The sequence below is a fragment of the Centropristis striata genome, chromosome 11 (genome assembly GCF_030273125.1).
Source record: "Centropristis striata isolate RG_2023a ecotype Rhode Island chromosome 11, C.striata_1.0, whole genome shotgun sequence".
Lineage (NCBI taxonomy): Eukaryota > Metazoa > Chordata > Actinopteri > Perciformes > Serranidae > Centropristis > Centropristis striata.
Genome location: NC_081527.1, coordinates 11,307,456 through 11,323,299, shown reverse-complemented (window position 1 = coordinate 11,323,299; position 15,844 = coordinate 11,307,456). Strand labels below are relative to the sequence as shown.

The following is a 15,844-nucleotide window of genomic DNA, read 5'->3' as shown; positions in this document are numbered from 1 at the left end:
GCAGCTGTGTCTTTGAGTTTTTTGTTCTAACATCTGTGATGGAGAAAGGTTATCCAAGGACTTGGCGAGATCTCAGCCAAGTCACAGCCTATTTCTTCTTTACCACTGACCTGAAATAACACCAGTGTCACAGCTAAGCATGCCATATTCTCCACCCAGTGGGCCGAGCATTGCTAAAAGTTGCATTAGTGCAGAGATAGAGGAGGAGACTGCAGGATGCGTCCCGCTCTGCTCACCGCTCGGCACTGCACACGTCGCTGCACTTCACCGATTTGTTGCAACTTGCAGAAATTCTGCCCCAAAACACGCTGTCCTTCAGTGACCTCACATCCTGTTTTGCCCACTTCCTTCTGAATGGACCGGTTTGGGACGGTCCGGTCCCAGCGCAGCGTGGGTCAGTGTGGTGTCGGCGCGTGTCGTCTCCACACCGTAGACTGTATCAATAAGATCCACACACATGTTAGATCCGCAGTGTCGCGAGGCTGCACGGGGCACGCGGGCAAACTTTTAATGCAACGATTTAGTCACCTGTTGATGCATCGTCTCGTGCATTGATAGAGAAGAGGAGAGGTAAGTTTTTAATGCGCAATGAGAAATGCTTTTGCACCGTTTTATACTCCGAGTTGTGTTGTGTGAAGGTAAAGTTACTTCACAGCTACTTATAAAACAGCTATAAGACTGTAACAACTGGTTAAAACAGCGACTGAAAATGGCTCCTCAGGCACTGTTTGGTGCTGTAAGGTCCAGTGTTGTAATGGTTTTGACTCTTCAACTTGAGTTTGATCATTTAAAACGTGTTGCTACCATGGAAATAGCACGAGAGCTTGTCCATGTCCACATTACCGGACGTGGTACTAAACTGCCGATAATATATCTTTTTAAATATATATTTTATTCTTTTAAAAAAAAAACTGTCAAAAAGTGTCTCAAAGAAAATAGAAAAATAAATAACTAAAAAATAGAAAAATTATATTAAAAATAAATACATGTTAAGTAATAATAGTAGTCAACAATCACAATAAAAATATAATACAATTAGTAGAATGAAATTAGAAAGAAGATAGGTCTGAAAAGTCAGATTCAGATTTCATGCATGTTATTACGCCCATAAAGTAGTAAACAGAAAATAGACATAGGTGTCTGGATAACGGAGACTGCCGATAATATTTATTTATTTTATTTTTATTTAGGGCCAAAGCCTAACGATAGCTTGTTCAGCTTAATATAACATGCAAAATCATAAGCATTAAGGAAGAAATCTATTTATCTGAGAAGCGTACAGCAGCATTTTCTGCATTTTTTTGGCATAAAAAATTACTTTAATATTAAAATAAAAAATAAAATATTAAGCAGTTATTTTCATGTTGATCGACTAATTGTAGCACCTCTGCTTACAACTTAATGTGCTGGGCTGATTGGGATTTGTGGACAATTTCAAATATCATGTCAGTCTGAAATGTGTAATTGTACGAACCTCCTGGGGAAAAAGGCACTACAGGAACAGAAACTAAACTACAGTTTTGTGTGGTTAAAAATGGACAACGGCTGCATGTTGTTGTGCTTTCCTGTGTTGTAAGATAAGAAAAGACCCTTGAACCTTAAAGGGACAGTTCAGCCCCTAATAAAAAAACAGTTATTTCCTCTTACCTGTAGTTCTATTAATCAATCTAGATTGTCTTTGCGTTGCAGAGTGTTGGAGATACTGACCATAGAGATATGCACTCCTTGTGATTACCAGTGGTGGAAGAAATATTCAGATCCCTTACTTAAGTAAAAGTACTAATACCAAACTGCAGAATTACTCCACTACAAGTTAAAGTCCTGCGTTCAAAACGTACTTAATCAAAAGTACAAAAGTATCAACATAAGAATTAACTTAAAGTATCAAAATTAAAAATATTCGCTATGCAGAATGGCCCCACTCAGATTGTTAAATATATTATTAAATTATTAAATATAGTATTATTATTTGTGATGCATTTATGTAAGCTTTACTTTACTGTTGTCAATGTAGGGCTAATTTTAACTACTTAATATACTTTTATTTGGTTTAATTCATATAAATGTGTAATTATTTTAAATTTTTCATGTTTTTCATGTTAAATCTCCACCTGGCAAGTAACTAAAGCTGTCAGCTTATTATTAGTTATTATTTTTACTTTTTGCTGCTATTGGAATTGGTTGTTGTTGGTTGTATTTTTTTGCACTTTGAGCACCACAATCGAAGCGACATAGTTTAAAAAACACTACAGGTAAGAGGAAAATTATGCATTTTAGATTTTGAGGTAAACAGCAAATCCGTTACATGGATACATTCGGAATCAGCGTTTTGTTAAATATATTTATGTGTAAAGTCTAGTCAAATTGCATTGGGTACCCTGTCACAATTTCTGTTTTTTTTTTGACTGAAATCTTGACTCCCCTTTGGCTGCTCTAGGACTGCAACATAGTTGTTTTGAAGCCAGCCCTGTGTAGCTTTGGCTTTATGTTTGGGGTCTTTGTCTGCCTGGAAAATAAATCTTATCCAAAGTCCTGGTTGGCTTGCAGACAGCAGCAGTGTTTCGAACAGGATTTCTCTTTTATTTTTGGTGCCTCCAGGACCTCGAACCTTCCAGGACCTTCTGCAGAGAAGCATCACCACTGTATGATGCTGCTGCCACGACCAGGCTCCATAGTTTTAGCATGATGGAGAAAACTATTTCTAAATCACCCCGAGCATTGTTTTTTGCATCGCATTGGTCTGTGAAAAAGGTTTTCATATTCAAAACATTAGAGGTGGGGAAAAAATTGATTGATTTGCGTGGCAATATTATGTTGATTCATGGCCGCCAAGTATGGATATTTAGCCGGGGGCTGTAGCGAGCTCACTTTTAGGAATATACTGGAGATACTGGTATCATATGATACTAGAAGATTAGTTAGGCTTTTTTTATGTTCAAAAAAATTAAAGTTGAGGAAAGTTTGATAAAATGCTGCAGTTGTTCATACAGTTCGTCCATACATGTTTGATATCAGTTCAGTTCATTTTGACTGAATACTTTGTTGGTCAGTCTGTGGGTTTGACTCTCATCCTGGAGAAATAAAAAGACTGAAGTGAGATAAACAGAATTTTCTCTAATTTGACAAAACTTTAATTAATTAAATTTAATTTTATGGCCACAAAATGTAGTTAAACAGTTAAATCGCAATATATTGTTTCACAATCCTCACCATATCGCAAGATGCTTAAAATCACAATAATATGGTATTGTGACTCAAGTATCAGGATAAAATCGTATTGTGGGGCCTCTGCTGATTCACACCTCTAGAAAACATGTATGTGATAGGCTAATATCGGCCGCTGATGTTAATGTCAAAAATATTAATCTTTCCAACAAAATAACCTTACTCATGATAGTGCTTATTGAGAGGTCAGATCCTATAGACTCTGAGTCAAACATTACTGTAGGTGTGACTGAACACAAACATGTGTGGTTCAAAGGTTTCATTACAATCTATTCTGTACATCATTGTTTAACATCGTAACAATAAATCACATCTAATCATCCTTTTGTCAATGAAGCAGAATTTAAATCTCAAAAACAGAAAACCATAGTAACTGTTCTTATTCTCACCGGTGTTGCAGTTCAGTCAGGTTAGAACTTGCAGAAACTGTGTCATTATCTACAAAAGTAGATAAGGATTTTCCCTAATTTATGTTTCTATATTTAACCCCATACAAACACATTCCCCTTCCTCTGTCTCCACTGCAGGAATACCAATTGATCTAATATAAATTAATGATTTACTCACTTCCTTTAGAAGTAATAAAACTCAATCTTCTCCTGCCCTTGACCGAGTTTAAAGTTGCGACACCTTTGCCGACCAGACAGAGTCGAAGACTTCTATGACAGGGAAGCTTCGGCGAGTAAAGCGCCTGTTGGAAATAAAGTAAATAAAGTGTTTTTTTTAATGGCTTTTTCTTTGCAGCTGCTGCACTTCTGACAGGATGAAGACGAGAGAGGGGAAGATTCTAAACCAGGGTCTGGAGGATGAAATGGTAAATATCACTTCCTATTTTAATGTAGCCATAAAATTGTCTCTTCTATTGAGCAATGTGCCATAAAACGCTTACTTTTTATAAAGTGATCATGAGTCTGGTGTATAGTAAACATAATGACATGTTTGCAGGGAAATGGAGGGCGTCAATCACAAATATTACACAACTCGAGATTTGTAGTATCTTAAGTTTAAAGAAAATAACTTGCATCAGATTGGATTTTTATTCGATTTTCATTGTAGGCCACTGAAATCACATACAGAAGTAATTTGGAGAGTTAAAATATGTAACATAGTGACAGGATGCTACAGTGCTTATAGCAATAATTTGACATTTTGAGAAATAAGCTTTTTCGCTTTCATGCCAAGGGTTACATAAGAAGACTGATATCACTTTATGACTTTTCAATAAAAAACTGCTGGTTGGTCTGCCAGGTTAACACAATGACTTTACATTTGCTGTGTCTGCAGTAGGGTTGTCACGATACTGAAATATTCAATACTCAATACCATTTTCGATACCACAAGGTTAAAAACAGGGTTAAAATACCTCAGGTCTGAGGTAGTGCAAAAAATAAATACAATAAACAATAACAATTAGAACAATATTTTGAGGTTGTTTGCTGTGCACAATATCTGGCAAGCTTGATGAAGTGTTCATTCCTTGGCTAGGTATTGATACTTTTGAAAATGAGTATCGTATCTGGATACAACGTTTTAATATTGATACTTTTTTGAGTATCGATACTTTTGACAACCCTAGTCTGCAGAGGTTCTCTCTGCTCTTGGAACAGCATTTTTTTTTGTAGGAAAAAGTGCTTTAGTAGAGGATTTCTTCTCCTCTTTGGCTGGTTGTTCACATCCTGGTCCAAATAGTCACTGCAGAGCTGATGGTCTGAAAGTGTCCAATGAGTTAGGATCTATTTGTAGCACAGCTAGCCACACCTTCACACTGTCTGCATCCAACAAAGGTAGCCCTTGAAAACGTTAATGACATCATTGGATTATTGGCCGCTTGGGTTTACATGCTAAGTAAGATGAGTTCCTCGTGGAATATTTTCTGTTCTCATAAATTACAGTGTGACGTGTTGGAGGTCCCACGCAGAAGATAAGCATGTTTTAATATCCGTTAGCTACCAGACTCCAGTCACAAAAACACCATTTTTATCTTACAGAACACAGGAGCCTCTATCTATGGAGGATGGAAAATGACATAAGTAGAAATGAATGAATGAATAAAAACAAAAACAAAAATAATAATAATAAAATAAATAAATAATAATAATAATAATAATAATAATAATAAAAAAAAAAAATATATATATATATATATATATATATATATACACATATAAATACATGCAAAAAAATAATATTTTTTCATTAATTTAGTCCAATGACTAAATGTGACTTTATACTTCTACTCCACGACATTTTGAGGTAAATATTGTACTTTTTACTCCACTACATTTAGCTGACAGCTTCAGTTACTTTTGACATGAAATTCCTGATAAATTTAAAGTGATAAGATGTTTTTTTGTAAATTAAACATCAACAGTATATTAAGTCGTTAAAATGAGCCATATCTTGAGAAAATTATAATTATGCTTACATAAATGCATCAATACAAATAATGTTATAATATATTTGGAATATATAAAACAGTCTTGAGTGGAGTCATTCTGAATAACGAGTAGTTTTACTTGTGTATTAATCCGCTGCTTAAAATAGTCCCCAACAAATGAAGTAGTTACTCCTGTTCGAGTAATGTTTTGTGAACACTTGTTCACAGAAGACATTTTGACATAATAGGAAAAGCAAATGTGTTAATAATGAAATGAATGATTTCTGGCTGAAATTCAGCTGCTGCAGTTTCTGGTGTGTGCTTTTGTTTTTAGTAACACCTGTGCTTTTTTTCTACTATTCTGTTAAAAAGACAAACTCATCAGTGTGTTTAATATGGTTTTATGCTGGTGCAGGAGGTGTGGGGTTACCAGCCCTGTCTGTGGAAGAGGATCCTGGTGGGTGTGGGTGCTGTGTGCTCCGGCGGTCTCCTGCTGCTGCTGCTCTACTGGCTGCCTGAGTGGGGCGTCAAGGGAACCTGCACACACACCTCGCTGAGGGACGCACACACACTGCTGCTCAGGACCACGGTAGGACAACAGCAGAAGTTTCTTTCTTTTTTTACACAATTGACTTTATAAAGTTTTATTTATTCTATGTACGTTGTTTTCAGTGGTGGAATGTAACTAAGTACATTTACTCTACTAGTAAGTACTGTACTTAAGTAAAGCTTTGATGTACTTGTACTGGTAACGCTTTATATTAAGGTCCTTGTAATAACCATTAATTAACAAGTAATAAGGCCCTTGTAAGTCCTTACAAGATGCTTATTAACATTACTGTGTGTTTATAAGCCTATATAAGTGTTAATAATGGCATTATAATACAGCAAATAACAAGCTATAAGAGATGTATAATAAGAACATTAATAAAAGCCTCATGAGTATCTTATAATTCTTCATAATAGCATTACAAACACCCATAACCCACCCATTATGTCTTTGCCATGCCTTTATTAATCTTTTGTTTGCTTAGTGATATGAAAATATACTTTATTGCTCATCTATTATAAGTTAACTATGCACTTGTTAACAGTTAACTATGCTTTTGCAGCTAAAGGGATCTAAAGCGAGAACAATGCCTTATTACTTGTTAATTAATGGTTATTACAAGGACCTTAATATAAAGCGTTACCCTTGTATTTTTCTTGAGTATTTCCATTTTATGTGACTTTATATATTCTACTCCACTACATTTTGAGGTGAGTATTGTACTTTTTACTCCACTACATTTAGCTGACAGCTTTAGTTACCTTTGACATGAAATTCATGATAAATTTAAAGTGATAAGATGTTTTTTTTTTTTAAATTAAACATCAACAGTATATTAAGTCGTTAAAATGAGCCCTATCTTGAGGAAATTAAAATGCTGCTTACATAAATGCATCAACACAAATAATGTAATAATATATTTTGAATATACAAAACAGTCAGAGTGGGTCCATTCTGCATAACGAGTACGATTAAGTATATTTTGATGCTGGTACTTCTGTACTTTTACTTCAGGAAGTTTTGAATGCAGGGCTTTTACTCGTAGTGGAGTAATTTCACATTGTGGTATTAGTACTTTTACTTTTAGATCTGAATACTTTTTCGACCACTGGTTGTTTTCATACTAGTAAAATAATAAAAAAAAAACGGATTGCTTTTTTCTAAAACGAAGATTATCCTTATTGTCGATTATTACAGATTTATGTGTCTGAGGAAATATTTCTTCTTCCACAGAGTAATAAGTTCATTCTTGTGCTGCAGCTCATAAATCATCCCGACATGTGTCACATTCTCTGGCACAAACACTTTATTACGCTGCATGTGATGAATTCAGTGTCGTCCCACAGCTGAGGGGAATTCCTTCTGCTCTCCAACAGGACGAGTTCAGGCAGTGGTTTCGAGCCAAAGTACACGTGATGTCGGCTCCAGGGAGGAAACCATTCGACAGCTTGGATCTGCAGTCCACGGCTCAGCTGCCGAACGGAGACGGAGACGGCATCAGTGCTGTGCACGAGGAGCATCATGGGAAATCTTGTCAGGTGCCTCAGCGGGAAACGATTTCTGCTTTTTTTGAAAAAATCATTTGTTGTTCACCTGAAGCTCATTTTGGGTTTATATTAACACTGATCTACAGTCATGGAAAAAATATTAGACCATTGTTTTCTTCAATTTTTTGTTAATTTTAATGCCTGGTACAACTAAAGGTACATTTGTTTGGACAAATATGATGATAACAACAATAGCTGATATCTAGACATTTTCCATGGTTTTCTTGATAAATAACCAAAATCATTATCAAGAAAACCATGGAAAATGTCTAGATATCAGCACTTAAATTAAACTCTTATCAGCTATTTTTGTTGTTATCATTATATTTGTCCAAACAAATGTATCTTTAGTTGTACCAGGCATTAAAATGAACAAGAAATTGAAGAAAACAAGGGTGGTCTAATATTTGTTTCCATGACTGTAAGTTATTGATTGGTTTTAAATACATGAATGTAGGATTAGAGTCTTGATCTGATTGGTTTTGATGTTTGTTAGTCTCTTTCCAACCCTCCTAGATCCACTTCTTCACCCACCACAGCACCAAATACTACTGGAACGACATGATACAGAACTTTGAATTCTATAAGTAAGAGTCCCACTAAAGAAAAATTTGTGTTTTTATTTGGAAATGTTATTATTTCTTAGCTAGATACACTAAATGTGTGTTGCTCTGCACAGTAGAAATGAATGTGTGTGACTTTTCTAGAGGCTTGGAGGATGTGAAGGTGAGCTGTGCAAACATCCACTCTGACCACGGCTCTGGACTGTCAAAAACACTGCAGGACTACAGGTACACACGGATTGTTCTCTAATGTTATTTAGTATTTAAAGCATTATAATTGCATTTTGTAGCAGGCCTGTGATTACATTAAAATTACAAACTGCTTTGCAGGAGGTTGTTCTTCGGGGAGAATGAGATTGCTGTAAGAGTGCCGTCTTTATTCAAGCTCCTCATAAAAGAGGTGAGTTTACAGCTCTTTGCATAATATGCATTTAATGTAATCGTTTTACACTTTTATGTGATACTGATTGCATAATTATTGCACCAACTTGCAGTTGGTGGGGTTGGGCTGCAACGTACATTTACTTAAACACTGTACTTCAGTACAGTTTTGAGGTACTTGTACTTTACTTGAGTATTTCCATTTTGTGTAACTTTATACTTCTACTTCACTACATTTTAAGGCAGATATTGTACTTTTTACTCCACTACATTTAGCTGACAGCTTTAGTTACTTTTCAGGTCAAGATTTAATATGAAAAACATGAAATGAGTAATTTAAAGTGATTAGACTTTAAATTAAATAACAGGTAGTTAAAATTAGCCCTACCTTGACAACATTAAAATGCTGCTTAAATAAATGCATCATAAAAAAAATATCTAATAATATGGTGTGTATGGGAGTGGGTTCATTCTGCATAACAAGTACTTTTACTTTTGATACTTTAAATACATTTTGATGCAGATTTGAATGCAGGACTTTTACTTGTAGTGGAGTAATTCTGCAGTGTGGTATTAGTACTTTTACTTAAGTAAGGGATTTTAATACTTCCACCACTGTTGGGCTGTTAGGGTTCGAGCTAATATTATATATTTAGTCTATTTTTTTAATTAATTTCGATCAGGCAAGACCATTTTGTGAATTTGTGTTTGTCGGGGCAGTAATACTCTTCTAGTCAGATGGTTCAGACCTAAAACACACGACTGTAAAGTACTTATTAAGTTGCTTTGCTGCACTTTTTATTATCTATATTTTTCCTTCCTTTTATGAATTTAAAGCTTTTAATGTGTTTTAATATGTTAATTTTTAATATCTTCTAATTTTTGATTTTAAGTGCTTCAGTGTGAAGCACTTAGTGTCTGTAATGTCTTTATTTGTATAGCAACATTATTATTATTGCTTATTTAAGATGCTGATGTCAATACTTTCTGTTCCTCCCTCAGGTGTTGAATCCTTTCTACATCTTCCAGCTCTTCAGTGTTATTCTGTGGAGTGCTGAGGACTACTACTATTATGCTACAGCCATAGTTTTCATGTCTGTGATCTCAATAGCTACCTCACTGTATACCATTAAAAAGGTGAGTCACACAGTAACAACTCTATTCCACAATAATCCTTCCAGACTTTTATTGATACAGTGTCTCTCTTATTGCAGCAATATGTGATGCTGCATGACATGGTGGCAACACACAGCGTGGTCCGTGTTTCAGTGTGCCGAGGAGATAAAGGCATGTTTTAATATTAGAGTATTAGTGCAAACAAGGCTGTCAGTCGTCATTTAGGAATGTCTGATGTTGATGCCATCATGTGTTGATGGTGTTATAGTGTTTACATTATGGATAAGCCCCATAATTTGGTAACCCTTTATATTAAGGTCCTTGTAATAACCATTAATTAACAAGTAATAAGGCCCTTGTAAGTCCTTACAAGATGCTTATTAACATTATTGTGTGTTTATAAGCTTATATAAGTGTTAATAATGGCATTACAAACACCCATAACCCACCCATTATGTCTTTGCCATGCCTTTATTAATCTTATTTTGTTTGCTTATTGATATTAAAATATACTTTATTGCTCATCTATTATAAGTTAACTATAAGTTAACTATGCTTTTTGAAACTACCGGATCTAAAGCGAGAACAATGCCTTATTACTTGTTAATTAATGGTTATTAAGGACCTTATTATAAAGCGTTACCCATAATTTTTTCTGTTATTCTGTAATACAAACCCAATTCCAAAATAGTTTGTATGCTTCGTAAAACATAAATAAAAACAGAATGCTTCAAATTCTAAGTCTAGCAGTTTGAACATCAAATATATGGTCATTATACAGTTTTTAATTCTATACATATCAAATAAGGATCAGTAAACTTGTTCGGAATTGGAGTTTTACGTCAATCTCAGTATTAATGTCTGATAGCCTCCTCATGAGGCCTGCAGCTAGAGACTTTATGATCTCATTTAAAATGTTCTCTTTCTTAATGTTCCCAGATATCGATCAGGCCATGTCAACAGATCTTGTACCCGGTGATGTCATCATTATTCCAGCGAATGGGATGATCATGCCCTGTGACGCTGCCCTCACCCATGGGACCTGCATCGTAAATGAGAGCATGCTGACAGGTGGTGTATCCCGACACTCCGAGCTTCATCTAGAAGTAGCAGTGTGTAGCATTTAGTGTCATCCAGTGGTGAGGTTGTAGAACGCAGCCAACTGAATACCCCTCCCTTTTTCAAGCATGTCAGAGAACCTATAGTGGCTTTCAGGAAATGTAAAAAGAAAAAAAAAACACCTCAAGAATAGGGAGATTGGAAGAAACCTGTGAACTTGAGCATCTGTAATGTTAACAATGAATTAATTGATTAATTGCTGTATGCATACATGGGCAAAATAAAAGATAAATAAAAGCCTGTTTTCATTTTGAAAGGATGAAAAGAGACTTCCTGTGGATTGTAAAACTAATTTAAGTGAGATTAAACTGTAAAGATAACGTCAAGGAGTTCAGTGTTTCATGTTTTAGCCCCCGAAGAGGCATGAGGTTAGTTTTCACACATCTACTTGGTTAGTAAATAAAATAAAGAAATGCACCTGATTTTAGTGAAAAAACGGAGTTGGTTTATAATATAAAATTTGGCTGTAACAAGAATTCTGAAACGGTGTAAAATATCTATAATCTACGCAGATTTGCCACTTTTCTCATTAATCTGCAACTTTTTTCTCACAGACTTTTACTCTTGTAAATTTGCAACTTTTTTCTCAAAATATAACCTTCCTCCCCCAGGTCCGTATTTTTTTAATTTTTAATTTATACTTGGCCCTAATACGCCGTCGTATGTTTGAGTTCACAGTAAAAAACTTGTTTTAAAAATATCTTGTATATTCATCTAATATCAGACAAAGCAAATGTAAAATTGGGATTTTAAACGAGCCAGAGTAAAATTTAAGATTCTCCTGATTAAAATGATGTATTGCACTAGACACTGAATGCTATAAAGTCGGAATTACTAGATAAATACAGGACAGTCAGGCACCCCTGAAATGGTCTTAACATTTTTAAGGGTATATTCAGAATGTTTTAACGTCTATTTGGCGTTAAGTAGCCAACATTGGATTGGTTTGGTAAAGCTCAAGAGACACTTTATACGCTTTTTGGCATCATGATGCCTTTTATGAGAGTTTGAGTTAATGTTTTTGGGAATGTAATTCACCCAGACATTAGCCCTGTACTGACAATCACACATTATCATCAGTCATCACGCCACTTTCTGGCATCGAGCTGAACTTGTTACGGTAAAGTGGTGTGTCATGACTCAGATAACATTAACTAAAGTGCTGCCAAAGTTTTAGTAAGTCATTAAAGATTCCTTAGCTAATCAGACTGTAGCCAGAAGATGTTGCGAACTTTAATCTTCGACTTAATCAAATAAATAAACATATCATTTATTGTCTCTGATCTCTGTTGAGAGTTGCACATGTGCAGACGGATCAGGCACTGACGCTGCTCGCTGTATGAAGCTCTCATTCAAAGTGAAAACATGATTCTTTGTTTCACATTATTTTGCACAAATGAAAACATAATTCAGAATATTATGTCTAACTCGATCCTTCACATTGCTCTTTTTTATTATCATGTACACAGAACACATAATTGCAAAATTATTATAATTATTTACCACTATTCTTGAAATATTATATGATTATCAGATTTTACTATAGACATACCCATCACTGACATATCCAGTTCTACTGCTGCTACTGTTAATAATAATAATAATAATAATAATAATAATAATAATAATAATAATATATGTTTTTTTGTGGCGTTTGAAGCCTGGTGTCAGAGTAGTAGCATGGTTTTAGTACTTTTACTTAAGGAGGGGATCTGAATACTTTTTCCACCACTGCACCTGTGTGATATGAATAAATTAACTGTGCCTTCTTCGACCTACAGTAAACCTACCTTCCTTGAGCAATGCAAAAAGTATTCGCAGAGGCCTAAAATCGAAGGACTTTTTTTCACTTAAATCAGTAAAAAAAACCCACTATTTTTCTGCTTGATGTGTGATTTTTATTACATGTTAACTCTCCGTTCGTCTTCAGGAGAGAGCGTACCAGTTACCAAGACGAGTCTGCCAAGTTCAGGCGAGGACGCGGCCTGGAGCTACGATATGGAGGAGCACAAGAGACACACCCTGTTCTGTGGGACCCACGTTATCCAGACCCGCTTCTACGCTGGAGAACTGGTCAAGGCTGTTGTGGTCAGAACAGGTGAGAGGGAGGAAAAACAGATTCAAAATTCCATACAGACTGATAAATATGAAAGTAATCATTACCTCTGCGTCCCTGCAGGCTTCAGTACAGAGAAAGGCCAACTGGTGCGCTCCATCCTCTACCCCAAACCAACAGACTTCAAGCTGTACCGCGACGCCTACCTTTTCTTGTTGTGTCTAGTCGGGGTGGCGGGGATCGGCTTCATCTACACCATCGTCCTCAGTATCATGAACAAGGTAACATTTTAAGATAAGATAAGATAAGACGGTCTTTTGGGAGTGCCCAATGGTTAAATCCTTCTGGATAGAGCTTCATAAAGTATTAAGTGGCATATTTAACACTAACCTACCCATGCAGTTTTCTATATTATTTTTAGGAAATTTAGATTTACAGGTCAGGCAAGCTGATGAATATTTATTTGGTATTTTGATAACTGCTGGTAAAAAAGCACTCACAAGGCGTTGGTTGCTCCCTGAGCCACCTACGGTGCAGGAGTGGATCGGTATAGTAAATGACATTTATCTTATGGAGAGGATTACCTTCTCCCTTCGCCTTCAGAAAGATAAATGTGTTAAACTGTGGTCGAAGTGGGTTGAATATGTTAATGTGGAACAGACAGAAGTACTGTAAGGATGACCCTGTAATGCTGTTTTGTACTGTAACGTACTATGTTTTATTGGGTCTAATGATTAGTTTGTATTACTTATATTTCATTTTGAAACTCCATGGTGGATAATTTCTTTTTCTTTTTTCTATTTGCTCTTTTACATATGTCTACCTTTCCCAGTTTGTTCAAATTTCTCAAATGTAATACGTTTAACTTTCTGTATCTTGTTTTTGTTTTGTAAAGAAAAAACCTTGATTGTGAGTGGCAGAAATACTATTGTATATTGTCTGAAAGTAAGCACTGTATGATAATGCTATCACAAAATAAAAATAAAAAATGAAAAAAAAAAAAGATAAGATAAGACAGAACTTTATTAATCCCGAAGGAAATTCTGGTTCCAGATTCCTCCAAAGTTACAAAAAACAATTACAAAAACAACCACAATATAGGATAATATAAGAAAAACTATGAACACAAATAGGCAACAATAACAATATATAATATAAATATGACTATTAATATAACAATACAAAAATTAAAAATAAAGTGTCAGAGGAGTAAGGTGCAGATGACATGGCATGTAATAAATACAGATATATTTTGTACATGATTGACCATATTATGTCCGTGGTGTTGAAAATGGTATTGCATATGATGTTCAATAGTCAGTCTGATGTATTAGCGTTCCTCCCTGCAGAAAGAGGAGGAGTTATACAGTTTGATGGCCTCAGGTAGGAAAGACCTCCTGTTGTGTTCTGTGGTGATCTTTGGTCGCCTCAGTCTGTGGCTGAGGGTGTTCTGATTGGACTCCAGAGTGGCGTGCATACATATTTTCCCATCAGACATTAAAGGAGAAGCTCAGATTTAAATGTTTTATTTCTGCTAAATGTATCTTAGGATTCTCTTTTTATCACTTACATTCTATTTTCATTTTGACAACAGCAAGAAATATAATACAAACACACAGTCCAACAAGCACCTCTGCCTGACATCCAGAGTTCTCAAGTCAGGAAATACAGAGCATGTTTTCTTACAATTATAAAACATAAGTTGCTTTAAAAAAAAAAAAAAAAAAAAAGGTAAAATGAGGAGGTGAAATCACCAGCCATGTCCTTTATTCCTTCCAGTATGATGTCCATTTGGCCCATCTGGTGATATATACGTAAATCTTTTTTCCGTCTCAGAAGGAAAGTCAGTCTCTCTAACTTATGAATCTCCATGACGATTTCTAGCCAATTGTCCACTGTGGGTGGATCGGTTTGTAACCACTTATGAGTGATTGCTTTTTTTTATTGCTACAGTCAGTATTTTTTAATTTAAGAGCTGATATCCAGCCATTTCCCATGGTTTTCTTGATAATAACCAAAATCACCATCAAGAAAACCATTGAAAATGGCTAGATATCAGCTCTGAAATTAAAAAACACCGACTGTAGCAATAAAAAAGCTATTAAAATTATGAGCTATTTTTTTTATTATCATTATATTTGTCCAAACAAATGTACCTTTAGTTGTATCAGGCATTAAAATGAACAAGAAATTAAAGAAAACAAGGGTTGTCTAATATTTTTTTCCATGACTGTAGAGCTGTACATGTAAATGGATTTTGCTGTTCAAAAATCTGCTGCATAATTTTCCAAATACTATCACAAAACTGATGTAACTTTGGGCAGCTGGCAGTGGTGGTGAATCGCCTCCCCATCTCCACAATCCCTCCAACACGTGTGGTCTGATGAAGATAGATATGTCTTCATTTTAGGAGTGATACTAAAACGGACAATATTCTTCCAACTGGATTCACACCATTACATAGAAAAGGAGTAGAAAAGACAGTTTCACACAGAGATTTTAGGATTCTATCGTCCTATAGAAATCATTCTTTGTTTGTCATTGATGGGTTCTGCTCCGATCTCATCCAGGTTCCAGCTAAAACCATCATCATTGAATCTCTGGACATCATCACCATCACTGTGCCCCCGGCCTTACCGGCAGCCATGACAGCCGGTATCGTGTACGCGCAGCGCCGTCTGAAGCGCGTCGGCATCTTCTGCATCAGTCCTCAGAGGATCAACATGTGTGGCCAGCTGAACCTGGTCTGCTTTGACAAGGTAGTCTAAACCATTCTGGTGTTTCCGGTATTTCTTTCTGAGTGTCATTTTTTATCATTAACAGTCTGTATTTTGATTTCCTTCAGACTGGAACTCTGACTGAAGATGGTTTGGACCTGTGGGGTGTTCAGACCGCTGAAGATGGCAGGTA

The 15,844-nt window shown here is 35.6% G+C and overlaps 1 protein-coding gene across 3 annotated transcripts in view; it reads left to right on the top strand.

Annotated features, from left to right (window-relative positions):
* The first annotated feature begins 216 nt into the window (after positions 1-216).
* LOC131980300 (polyamine-transporting ATPase 13A3-like) overlaps positions 217-15,844 on the top strand; it is a 36,131-nt gene continuing 20,503 nt past the window's right edge. Inside the window, exons 1-14 of one of the 3 annotated variants that reach the window (XM_059344510.1) lie at positions 217-570; positions 3,970-4,039; positions 6,018-6,191; positions 7,529-7,690; positions 8,216-8,286; positions 8,407-8,490; positions 8,593-8,662; positions 9,646-9,780; positions 9,858-9,930; positions 10,699-10,830; positions 12,809-12,976; positions 13,058-13,215; positions 15,505-15,693; positions 15,780-15,841. In XM_059344510.1, the coding sequence (XP_059200493.1) occupies positions 3,989-4,039; positions 6,018-6,191; positions 7,529-7,690; positions 8,216-8,286; positions 8,407-8,490; positions 8,593-8,662; positions 9,646-9,780; positions 9,858-9,930; positions 10,699-10,830; positions 12,809-12,976; positions 13,058-13,215; positions 15,505-15,693; positions 15,780-15,841 (1,529 nt within the window). In that variant the 5' untranslated portion in view covers positions 217-570; positions 3,970-3,988. Of the gene's footprint in view, positions 571-3,969; positions 4,040-6,017; positions 6,192-7,528; positions 7,691-8,195; positions 8,287-8,406; positions 8,491-8,592; positions 8,663-9,645; positions 9,781-9,857; positions 9,931-10,698; positions 10,831-12,808; positions 12,977-13,057; positions 13,216-15,504; positions 15,694-15,779; positions 15,842-15,844 lie in introns of those variants that run through there. The other 2 variants (XM_059344509.1, XM_059344511.1) reach the window with 2 other exon arrangements.